This window comes from Diabrotica undecimpunctata, chromosome 9, assembly GCF_040954645.1.
Source record: "Diabrotica undecimpunctata isolate CICGRU chromosome 9, icDiaUnde3, whole genome shotgun sequence".
In the NCBI taxonomy this organism is placed as follows: domain Eukaryota; kingdom Metazoa; phylum Arthropoda; class Insecta; order Coleoptera; family Chrysomelidae; genus Diabrotica; species Diabrotica undecimpunctata.
Genome location: NC_092811.1, coordinates 101,842,729 through 101,855,968, shown reverse-complemented (window position 1 = coordinate 101,855,968; position 13,240 = coordinate 101,842,729). Strand labels below are relative to the sequence as shown.

At 34.5% G+C, this 13,240-nt stretch overlaps 1 protein-coding gene across 3 annotated transcripts in view; it reads right to left on the bottom strand.

Moving 5' to 3' along the window:
• Window positions 1–413: 413 nt before the first annotated feature.
• LOC140450334 (uncharacterized) overlaps window positions 414–13,240 on the bottom strand; it is a 265,222-nt gene continuing 252,395 nt past the window's right edge. For all 3 annotated transcript variants that reach the window (XM_072543916.1, XM_072543917.1, XM_072543918.1), the window contains exons 4-6: window positions 11,190–11,477; window positions 10,688–10,952; window positions 414–8,848 (exon numbers count right to left, since the gene is read on the bottom strand). In XM_072543916.1, the coding sequence (XP_072400017.1) occupies window positions 8,537–8,848; window positions 10,688–10,952; window positions 11,190–11,477 (865 nt within the window). In that variant the 3' untranslated portion in view covers window positions 414–8,536. The remainder of the gene's footprint in view (window positions 8,849–10,687; window positions 10,953–11,189; window positions 11,478–13,240) is intronic.

The window sequence follows — 13,240 nt, the reverse complement described above, 5'->3', positions numbered from 1 at the left end:
ATTTTACTTTTTTTATAGTATTTTTCATGTTATTGTTTAGTTCGACAATGTAACTCTCTTATTTATACATCGATGATAATCATGCTTTAGCTGAAACAATAATGATAGTATTTTATACAACCGTAGGCAATTGTTGTGTGCGCGTATATTCCAGTGCTGATTCTTAAATCCGGTCCTGATGTGCCGCTCGCGGCAAACCGGCAACGTGGTCGGCCGTTCTCCCGTAAGAAGTACATTGCTTATTGCTTACTTTATTGTTAATCTCTTCAGTGACTTTTGCCTGATGTGATCTTGATTTATTCTAGTTACTTCTGTTGGTCTTATCTTTAATTCTTTGTAAGTTTTTAAATTATTTCTTTTTTTGCGACTAGCGGGTTATGTATACAATATTTGGACACTTGAAAATAATTTATTTTAATCTATAAATTACTATTTCCATTACATGAATATAATCTAATTAAAACAATATTTAGTACATAATGGGATCAATTCGGTTTAATATTACATCCAATTTTAAATTTAAATTCTATCACAATGTTACATTACATACTGTGTGGATAATTACAAAAGCTTAATATTTTAAAAATATTTTAGAAGGGGTTAGACAATATAAAAAATTCAAATACAACATACAACAACAACCATAGCAAATGAATTTCAAGGTACCTCGGTCAAAATTGAGTGAAAGATACTACATAGTAGATACAGCTATCCTAACCCGATCAGAATTTTACTTTTATCTATTATTAAAAACTTTTAAATGTACAAAAAAAAAACCCGTGGACTGCTCAAATTACCAACGTGCAAGTTTTCAGACGAATGAAAAGTAAACTTTAAGTACTATTTAATGCAAACCCGTAAAGAAGTTGAAAGATCGGATACTTTCGGCATATTATAACGAACAAAGAAAAGTATGCTTTCCTTTAGGTTTATATAAGGAAAAATTGAAAAAAGTTCGAATTGCATCGATGATTGCCAATGTTCGAAAGCTATAGAGCGTCCCAAGAATACTACAACTGATAATCAAAAGTAAAATAGGAGTTTTCTATTAGCAGATCGTAAAGGTGCTGAAGGTTTTCCATTTCTGAGTTCTCTTGTGGACCATCTCTTTTTTACCTCTCTATTTTCACGAGTCGGAATGAAATTATGTCAGGCAGTGTGCCCATACCGTGCCAATGTTATACTCACCAAGAGTTCGCCAGCTACCTGGGATATTGCTTAGGCAAACGTTACGTCTATACCATGCATCCCTAGGCACGATATTGTTACATTTCAGACTTGGGAGCGCTGTAGTGGCAATACTAAGTCAATTATGTACATAATATGTATTTGTATATTAAGTGCGTAAATATACGCTTGTATTTATGTATGGGTGTGTGTTATGTTCCAATCAATAAATCGACAGTTAATAACATATCTTCAGCCATTATGCCATGTTTTTATACATTCAAAGCGCATTTCCTATTAGCTATTGGAACGCAATGTGTTGACGATAAGAACTTTCCCACCTAGTCTCTTCTACTTTTCTACATGGTGTACTGACGATCTCAGACTCACATTCCCAAGAAAAGGATTGTGAAATCTGTACTTCGTGAAATAGTGAGTTTTGACAGACTTTTAAAGAAAAAAACAAAGTATGCACAATGAAAATACTTAAAAAAATGCTACTAGATATAACAGAAAGCTTAAAGTAAGATAATAACAAGAGAAATCATTGAGACAAAACGAATACGATGGTTTGTATACGTACTAAGGATGCGGTGATCTCGACGCTAAGGTGAAGAAGGCTGCGGCATCTTTCTGGGCGGGCAGAACAACTTTCGGAGTCAAATGGAGTCTGCAGCCGAACTAGACCAGTTGTGGAGGTTCCACACAGGGCCGTCCAAAAGTCTTACAGTACAATTTCTCAGTCTAGACCGTAGAAGGTGCTCTCTGGTGGTTAGTATGCTTACCGGCCACTGTAGACTCAGGCGGCACCTTCATCTGCTTGTATTGGCGGATAGAACACGGCGCCGTCTTTGTAATAAGAGGGAAGGCACCTCCTCACATGTTCTCTGGAAGTGCCCGGCACTGGTCTACCAGAGGTGGCAGAATCCGTGTTCGATCTTTATGCCACCGAGCCAAATGAGGGAATTATCCTTAAAGAGACTTGTGGCTTTTTGTTTTTGTGAGGCCACAAGGTTACTAAAGGATTAGACTTTCGGAACAGCAGGAAGTGCTCAGACTTGGAGCCCCTGCTTATTACTGCAGATATGGGAGCCCGGAGCAGCCTGGGCACCAGAAAGACCGAAGACTAGGTCCTCATGGGCCTATTCCGTATGATAAGGGTGATACCTTGGACCTGTCTTAGGAGATCTAAGTATCCGAAGGGCTCATAAATGGGTCCTGCACTGATTAACCATAACCAAGGATGCGGTACTTTAGAACAGCAAAAATAATCTGGAAAATGGAGGCAGATAAAAAAACAAAAAGAAGAAACATTGAGACAAAAAAATTGTCGAACATAACAATAAATGAAAATTTTAAATGAAAACTAGTCCTCTTTACCGTTAGTAGATTATGAGTGATAAAGTAAACAGCCTTTTTAATCCCTTCTAGTTAGAAAAAAGAAAAAAAAAATGTGCAAGGAAACCTTGTAATATACTAACAGAAAAAGTAAGTAAATACAAGTATTTAGGCAGCTAGATTACCAAAACGTTAAATCAATTACCAGACATCAGAGCACGCCTAGTATTTAATTAAAATTCATGTAATTTCACATTAGCTTAATTTTTGCTTTCAAAATATTTAAAAATTGGATTAAATCAACATATTGAAATCCGGTTTTGGTTCTTGTTTTCGTAAAAATAGATTTGATATACGAGGCATGGTGTGCTGTATGGCATAAAGAAGAAGAAACGCACGCGTTGTTTCATTGCTGAGTGGATGATATTGGCAATGAGTATAAATTATTAGATGTCTATACACATAGAGTTAGTCAAGTCGGCATTCGTAGAGATCCAAGACATTTTGTTTTATTTTGAGAAGTATTAATCTAAGACATAAACACCGTCTAGTTATAATAGAAGTAGGGACACAAATCCCACTCATTACTTTTATTCCTGGTCCAAGATGGAATTTCAAAAAGACCAACTAGGTTAGGTTTCTGATAAGTTTTCTAGTTAATGTTTGAGGCTAATAACACTTACTAACCAAAATTAACACAGATTCATTGACGCCGTGATAAAGCAACAAAAATCTCGTTATAAATCTTAACGTGCAGATTCCAAAGAAGCAAGCTTGCCCATTATTGAGAAGATTTGGAAACAGTGCCCCTACACAACGCCAAAACAAAGGCGTAGGCCAGATGATGTAACCATAATATATAGTGTAGATATCCAGAGCGCCAAAAGACAAAGCACATACAATCCGTTTGAAAAAGTAACTTATAATCGCTAAAAATGAAGCAAAAAAACGCTAACAAAAACACGTTAGAGGGGCTTAATTGTTAGAGAGTCTTCGCTACACAAAGACACATTATGGATAGAGATTTGGATTTTTGATAAATTATGAAAAGTGTACAAAAGTTTGACTGGCGTGATTTTGCAAACATTAATCAAATTTAAAACATTATAAAAGATCTTAAACGCTCTAAAATGCTATACTAAAGCGAAGCAAGCCTGCTAACAACCCAAAAAACTACAGGCTAATCCTTCTTCTGCCTGTAGGCTATAATTTCCTGGAGAGATTTACATATAACAGGATCAAGAAAAAACTGTCAGGTGATTTCACCTGATTGACAAGTATTGCCACTCACTACCTGTCACACTGTACACTGTCATTACCTACATCGAAGCAGAGTTACAGATAAAATTAAAAACCTCATTTGAAATGAACGTACTTGCTCAATGATGTCGTGATATATCTGTAGACATATGCTATTGTTTTATTGACTTCCAAAAGGCATTTGATCAGGTTAAGCACTCTATATTGATCGAAGTTCTAAGAAACATAGTCTTGGACGACAGAGACGTTCACATAATTGCAAATTTGTATTTGTAATCAAACAACATCAATTTTAGTAGACGTTTTGGAATCACAGGCTCTTAATATTAAAAGAGGAGTACGGAAGGGATGCCTCTTGTCGCCCTTGTTTTTTAACGTTTACTCCGAAGGGAGTAAGGGCAAACATAAGTCAGCCTGTCGCTTCAACTCCAACCGAATGGTCGGGTTCTTATTCCCGTACCATAAACAAATTTTTTAATGTGTTTTTTGTGAAGTCCAATGTTTCGTCGTTTCTGTGTTCTTTTCGAAAAAGTTTTTGTACTTTGTTAAACTTAAAAAAAAAGACAAGGAAAAGTTGTGGGTTTTTCCACCAAATGGGATCTCTCTTGAGTAGTGGTGCTTTTAAGGCTTGACCATAGCTCTTAGAATGACTTTGTAAAACGAAAGCGTCCAGCTAGGAATTAAAATTTTTACACACCTTACACAAAAATCCTTTACTTTTCCAATCTTTGGTTTGTCATTAAGTGTGTACAAAAAATATATCAGTCTTTTTATGAAATAGATAAATGTGTAGGGTACACAAAAGAACTAAGGTAAAAATCAGCACTAAAGAGATGGCACAGTGTTGTGGGAATTAAGGACGCTTAAAGACATAATCTTATAAAACATGCAATAGAGAAAAATATATAAGATATAAAAAGCTGAGATAAATCTTTCATATAAAAACAATATTCTTCTATAGAGGAAACAAATAACGAGAAAAATTAAAGCATGGCGATCAATTCATGATATCACAATCCAGAACAACTAAAATGTCAGGAGCCAGTAAGATAGAAACAATTAAATAACAAATATAAAATACGCAGTAATGTAAATGTCCAATAAATTAAAAATAATGGAATTATAAATGGTAGTTCAAGATAAACAACGATAAACTCTGAGAACAAAATTTCCATTTTATCACAAAAATTATACCTGTTTTTTAATAAACCACACAGTATTCACAAAATTTTGATTTTAATATAGCTGTCAAATAATTTATTATGGTCGACTTCATTTATTGGATAGCATGCGAAATACAAAATGGCTTTTATTGTGAAATAAATCTTACAAAATATACAATTTTTTTATTAATACTTTATTAAAAAAATCATTTGACAACATACAAACCTATAGTTCTACTATATTACTACAAATATAATATTGAAGAGCCCCTGGTTGGTCAATTTTATCGTCCATATACGAGGTATCTTCAAATGGGCACTTTCATTTATAATTTCGTACCAAATATGTAATAAGTAAAGCCCCGTGAATTTTTTATCACTGAATATGGCAGATAATGGATAAATTTTTTTTTTCGAAATGATGGAAAAGTTCTATTCAGAGGAACGTATGAGCCCAACACAGATAAACGAATGATTTAATCGGTTTAAAAATAAATGTATGTCTGTTAAGAGTGTCGCACTTTGTGGACGAACTTCCAGCGCAACAGCACCAGAAAATATTGAACTTGTGAGACTTGTGATTGATGAACATCATCATTTAAGTGTGTACGAGCTAGAAAGTTATCACCAAATTCCGTAAATATATTTTGAAAATTGTGATAGATCATTTGGGAATTCCTAGCATGTGCCAAATTCTTTGCAAAATTACTCACAAAAGAGCGGAAGGAGTCGCTTTGAAGTCGTTCGACAACTAGAAAATGGTCATTAATAAGGAAAATATGCTTATCAAGATCTGTAGTCTTCACACAATGGAATCTTTTACATTATTTTTTGCGATTATCCAGAGGTAATGCAGCATGAAGTTAGATAATCAACAAAGAATTTTACGTTAATTATGTAATGAGAATTACATTTTATATTTGTTTTGACGTTTCAACTTTCAATTCGAAAATCGTTTTCAAAAAATCTTTAAAAGTAAAATTACACAGGTCGACAAAATTTGATCAATATTCGGACTCGGAGATCAGAATATACTTTTTAGAAGGTTTTTTGTGCGCTGAATCCGAATCCGAGCTATTCGCTGTGGTTTCTGAGATATTCTAACCTAGAAGTGCAAAAATAGCGGTTTTTGGCCGTTTTTGAGGTTATGTAGCATCATAATATAATTTTTCTCCCAAAAACTGTTATAACCTTCTTAAATTATAGGTCTCAATCTTTTAAATGACGGTTTTCGTTTATTGACGAGATTCAGATATCTTCTTTTTCGCTAAAATATCGCATTTTAAAGTTTATTAGTTTTAAAAAACCTTCAAACTATATTATATAGTTTAACGAAAAATGTAAATTTAAAAATTCCAAACCCATAAAACCTTATTCTAATAACCTTAAACCTGATAGCAAAGAATATAGAAGCAATGCGTATATATTCTTTGCTGATAGCCCAAATCAAGTAACCCCAAATCCAACATTTTCATACCTATACACCTCAAACCCAATCAACCTCTAGAAACCATCGCTTTCATTTCACAAGTATTCAAACCCAACTAACCCTGCAATCCTTAAAATTAATTGCTTATTATATGATATCAAAATAAAATCATATACAGTAATTGTGTTTACTGATCGAAACAAAATACGGTACCTTTTAATCTTTTTATCTAGAAGCAGGAAAACCAAATCCCTTGTCAAACCAAAATAATCTTAACCCAATCAACCCTAGAAATTACCTTTCAGTCCACAAACAGGCAATGACTTCAAGTAATGACGTGTATCTTGAACATAAACATAAGACACTCAAATGATCGTTTGAATTAAAGCGAGATAGATTTAAAATAAAGTAAACCTAGATTTATACCCATTCTTATTATTTACCCATACAGATTTGAAAGGAAACTAATTATACTTTAAGGTGTTATGCGTATGATTTTAGGATAGAAAAAATTAACGGATCTACATAACCTTAAAAATGGGAAAAAAACCGCTATTTTTGCACTTTTAGGTTAGGATAGGATAGCTCCAGATAGGAACCAGACCCAGGTTCATATTCAGCGCCCCAAAAATCTTCAGAAAAGTATAGACACGTTGTTTGACCTGTGTTGTCACCTGTGTCACAGGTTAAGTCATGAATGAAAGTCGGATACTTTTGGGAGATACCTCGTATTGCACATATTGCATAATAATATTAACTATTTCTAGATCTTATTTTGAAATATTACACAACACAGTGTGACCTCCAAATAGTGGATCATGTCGGAGCAGGTAATCTTAATTTACCTAACAAATTTTCATGATTAAACTCTTTTTTAAATACTTCTCAATCCACAAGCTAGATATATTCACTGCGTAAACTAATCGTATAGCAGAATAATAATGAACATTAATGCAATATATTAATGATATCATTAACCATCGGGGGACAGTTTTTAGTGATTACTTTTAAAGACCGCCTTGACTATGAGAAAAATGTGGAAAAAACGCACCTAAATGGACCAAATTTTATGCTAGACTATTAGTAAAGGAGTAATTTAAAAATTGGACCATTCATTGGTTAATCATGGTCTAATAGTCTTTAAAAATCTATCACTGGCAAAAGGAGGTTTGTAGTACTATAGTTTATATCGTTTTACCGTCGGGGAAGAGTTGGATTCAAGAGAGAATATTAATTGTATTATTTATCAGACCTTTTAACACTTACACTTGTATAAGTGTAAGATAGCTTACACTTATACACCAACACACAATTAAATATATCTGGTCTGGACGGCATTCGGCAAACTAAGCGATATGCCATATATCTGAATATATCCCACTTTGGGAGTACGGTTCGTGCGACAGTCAACTACGCACGAGTAGGAGAGGGTGGTTTTAGTTGGTAGGCAGGATAACAGATACCTGAATATTTGGCACTGCTATCTTTAGTACTTTAAATTAAACTAAAACTCAAATTTTGGAGCATAAAAAAAGTTCGGTGCCCAACCAACCCCTCCACCAATAAAATTCCAGGTGCGCCACTGGACATAGTATAATTCGTCAAGACCAGGAATGACTTTCGAAATTGTGCCCGTTGTCGCAGAGAGGAGAGAGACAAACTGATCGGGGAGAAAGAGTTGGAACATGCTGGGACTCGGCTTCGTGATTTTTATACGTAGTTTACAGGTGGAGTTTACTTCTACTAAAATATTTCCGATAATGTTTTTGCACATCAAGTGGGCGTGCCAATTGTAGGATTTTTAAATTGATTTTATTTCATCTCTCTCACAGTCACAGTTTTGATAAAGTGTATCGTTCTAACTACCGGCGAAAGTTAAAACGGTTGATTTTTCTATTTTTTTTATTTGGATTTGCATAATTGCTTAAAATCAGTACGGCACATAATGAGATGAGTAGCTAAATGGGAGACATGATAAAGAAAATAGCGACCAGAAAAAGACCCAGAAAGATTCGACCAAATACAGGAACAGGAAGTACACCAATAAATATACGCGTCTAGTGCATCGTGGAAATCCGACAAGAGTATAATGATCTGAATGATTCAATATTTATTTTTTATGAGTCTTAACTCTCTTTCCCATTCGGCAAAAATAGTGTCTTTCCACTACAGTTACTATTTACACCCACAAAACTTTTAAACTTTGCGTTTCTGTATCTTTCACCGGCGACGATCCCCATCTTTTATGTTGTGGTGTTGACGTTGGTGTTGTGTACCCAATTGGTGAAGACGATGATGGAGATTTTGGTACCGCTGGCTTCTGCCATAGTCGGATGTCGTCTATTGAAGTCTTCGTCCGTTCCTCTTTTATTGGATTTTCGGTCGTGATTGTTTCTGTTAACGAGTCTTGTTGGTTAAGAGAGAAGTTGAGAGAACTATAGTTAGAGCTGTTGTGAAGCATGCTTCGAAGAAGGGCGTTTTTTGTAGATACCTATATTAAAAGAAAACAATATTAAAATCATCAAAAATCATAATATTGTATAAGAAGCCACTTTTTACAGTATTTGTTCAATCTATTTTTTATTCGTGAAATTTAATAATGATCAGATAGATCATGGATTTGTGAGATGCATAATTTTTTATAAATTAAAGTTTAAATAGTAAAAGGATGTATAGATTGTTTCTGAGGCATACGCCATTATTGGTCTTACACTGGCTTTATAAATTCTTGACTTTATCTCAGTGTTAATGTGCCAGTGTATTTGCTTTTGTACTTGATCTCTCACTTCTTTGTCCAGGTCTCCATAGCTGGACAGTGTAATTCCCAGGTATTTTATTTCCATTACTTGTTCAATACTGATGCCATCAATTTCTATTTTACATCTGGTTGGTTCTTTGATGACTACTATTGTTTTAGTTTTCTGCGATGAGATTGTCATATTATATTCTATTGCTCTTATGTTAAATCTATGGACCAGTCTTTGCAGACTATCTTCATCTTGGGCTATCAATATTGCGTCGTCTGCGTATCAGAGTATTTTTATTTCTTTGTTTCCCATTCTATATCCTCTTCCATTCATCCATCCATGATTGGGGCTCTTTAATTTAATCATAAATTTAAGTATTTTGGTAGATGTTTTCGATAGTTTTTATAATGTTTAGGGGAACTTCTCTATTATACAGAAGATGGATTACATCTTTGAGTCTTACTCTATCAAACGCTTTCTTTAGGTCAATCGGACACAGAAATGCTGGTCTATTATACTCTAGTGATTTCTCAGTAATTTGCTTTATAACAAATATTGCATCTGTACACGACCTTCCACTACGAAAACCCTGTTGTTCATCTGCTAAACTTATCCTCTGATTTATTAGCACTTGTAAAATTTTAGTTGTAAGTTTTAGGGTAGTATTTAACAAGTTTGTATCTCTGTAGTTTTCTGGCTGTTTTTATCTCCTTTTTTGAATAGTAGAAGTATTAGTTCGCTCGTTCTCTAAACTTCATGTACATTTATATTAAGTTCTTCATTTGTAGTAATTTCTGGTGTTTCCGGTTCTAGCGTCGTTTGTTCTTCCTCTGCATAGAGATTTTTTAGGTAGTCAATCCTCGTATCCTTTTCTATGGGTTTTGGTTCTATTAGTTTCTTTACCTCCGTTCTTTGACCTCTTATGAAGCGCCATATTTCCTTTTGCAGACCGTAAAAATCATGTTCCATTTCTATCGAAAAGTGTTCCCAGTGATCATTTTTTATTTTTGTTACAAGTATGTACTTGAGAGATACACGGACCATATTGTTGCTACCATTGGCGCTCCATTGTCAGAATGTGCTAGAATGGCAGAAGATAGAAAAACGTGGAGGAACATTGGGAAATTTAGTTAATAGCTTCATGATATCACGATACCTGCATCAGGTTAACGACTAAGAAGATGTACTTGAGAAAGGCAATCAGCCGAAACAGCTGTAGTGATAAGAATTTAAAATAAATTTTGTGGAAGTTTGAAAACAAAGTTTTCAGTGTTTTATTGTTACATTACAAGTATGTGTTTCGTTTCTAATTGTCTTGTAATTATGGTATGTCTCTTGTAGTTTGGTTGACATGTATCTCAAGTAAGCTTTTCTTTACATGTTTCCTTCACTTCTGTACAAAACCATCGAGTTCTTCGCCTTGGGAACGATATATTTTTATTTATATTTCTTTCACCACGAACTTTCTTGGCCGAGGCTAAGATATTAGACAGTAAAAAAGTTCGTTACGTAAATTTTTCTTCGAATTTGTTCGATAAAATAAAATATTAAAAGACCAATATACTCTTAGTTAAAGATCATACCTCATCGGTCATTGTACTATTCACAATTGGCAAGCCGACTTCTTGAAAGGAATTCATCGAGGAGAAGCCGCTCTCATCTTCTACGGAACTGATACTTCCATTCGCCGGCGAATTGGACTTCTCAGATTTACTTTTTTGATTAGAGAATATTCCTCCGTCGTTTCCGAGTTCTGTGTCGCTATCTGCTACAGAACCTCTTGCAGAATCGACGTTTCGAACAGTCCTGGTCGTCCTCCTTACGTCACTTAGTTGAAGTGACAATTTCCTATAAAAGAGAGATATGGTAATTACTCCAGTACAATAATACCAGAAGAAAGTGATTATTATATTAAACTTTAGTCATTGTAGTATCAGTAATTGTAGTTTGTAGTAAATTGTAACCTTATTTTCGAAAATAAAGATTTTTTTGCGAAATCTAAGTGCAATTTATATTTCTATATATACATATTTCTTATGGAATAGTTACAAACCATCCGTGGTAGTTACATCAAATATAACTTACCTATTAAACGCCGTCGAAATTTTCGTCTCGACCTCCGGCATTATCAGTTTCGGGCTAAGCGAAAAGGATGTAGCACGTTGTGCTTTGATTTCCGGAGGAGGAAATTCTTTGGCGAGCTGTTCGAGAAATTCGATGTCGTTGGAGGGTTCGCAGGTAGAAATTTGCACCAAGTCCGGCTCTCGGGTGTTCAACAACGATTGAGCAGTCCGGAGGAGTCGGAACGCTTCTTGGGCTAGTTTGTCTGGAGGAATTTCGTCTGGAGAGGGTTCTTCTGGCTTTGATTGCTTCCTACAAATAATTATAATAATCTATATATACTATCAGGTGCAAAAAATTTGATCAATGATATATTTCCCATTTATTCCGAGTTTTAAAACTTATATGGCGTATGTAAATTTAGAGAAACCCTCGTATAAGTACAATTATTAATTTGTATACCTTATTTTTAAGTTTATATGGCAATTCTTATAAACAATAGGAATTTATTAATAGGAATAGTCAAAAATTTAAGTTTAAGTTTAAGCTTAAATGCAAACTGGTCGTAGTCAATATTAAGCTGCCCAGGTGCTAGGTGTAAGTCGTTTTGCTGGTCAAAGGCCATTCAGCGGTTCAATCAAAATGGCAACTACACTAAAAGGTGAGGATCAGGCCGTAGGAGAGCCACATCCGCACGCGAAGATCGATTTTTGGTTCCTTCGTCTTCTAACTTTACTTGAGCTGGCAAATCGCTTAAACAAATGAAGACATGTGGATCATGCGGATGTAAGTAAATGGAGAGTTCGTCAACGACTTCATGAAGCGAATTTATTATCCAGAAGTTTAGCCTATGTCCACTGCTATCCGTGAAACACTGCAGAGCTCGAATTGCTTTTGAAAGTGAACACGAAAATTTTAATTACGCAAATTGGAGTAATTTTTATTCCTGGATGAGTCCAGGTTTTGCTTGAAGACACCAGACAGCCGCAAAAGAATCTGGAAAAGGCAAGGAGAACGATTTGCCCAATTCAATATTGCCAACAGAATAACCCATCGAGGAGGCTCAGTTATGGTTGCTAAACTGCTACCACTTTTAACTCTTATTCACTAATTACTTTCGCCAATAAATCACTTCTAAGGATTCGATGATTTTCCTTCTAAGGTCAGCAACATATAACCATTGTTCTTGGCTTCCAAGTCCATCAAAGATCCAAATTTCTTCTACCAACCTAATTTCTTTAAATAAATTCTTCAGTACTTCAAAATCCAATCAAATACTCAAAATTGATTGTCAAACTTTCCCAATTTTGTGTTCGATTAACAAAATAACAATGGACCACTATAATTAGCTTCCTGTCAAATTCCCCAGGGGTTTATTTTAAAAAACCGATGCGAAAGACTATAGGTACCATTCTCGTTTAATTTTATTTATTCACACTATGAAGAAAACAGGTTTTTCCTATGAATTTGAATAACGAAACAATTTCTTTTTAATTTACATATTTTAAACTAATATTGAACTAATATTCTAAATTTAACCATACATCATATCAAGTTTATATCATTTTTAAAACACACAAACACACACACACACACAAACACACACACACACACACACACACACACACACACACACACACACACACACACACACACACACACACACACACACACACACACACACACACACACACACATACATAGACAAAAAGGAACCATATGTAATTATAATTAACTTCTCTATTCTTAACAACATGTAGAAATTTTTTACCAATTTGGCTTATCCTTTCTTTTCTCTGTATTTGTAATTTCTTCTATATTTTCGGATATCTATATGTATATATATATATATATATATATATATATATATATATATATATATATATATATATATATATATTCAGGGCGTGGTGATACTCTAAATATTGCTGCCACCATTGGCTGCGATCCTGTGGCATATGGACGGCTTTATGTAGGAATTTTCCTACTTCCCACCAGAGTTTTCGTTTGGTCTGCCCATCGCGTGGGAGACCTTCCTCTTGGTCTTCGGTCTTTTACCTTTCCTTCTACTACCA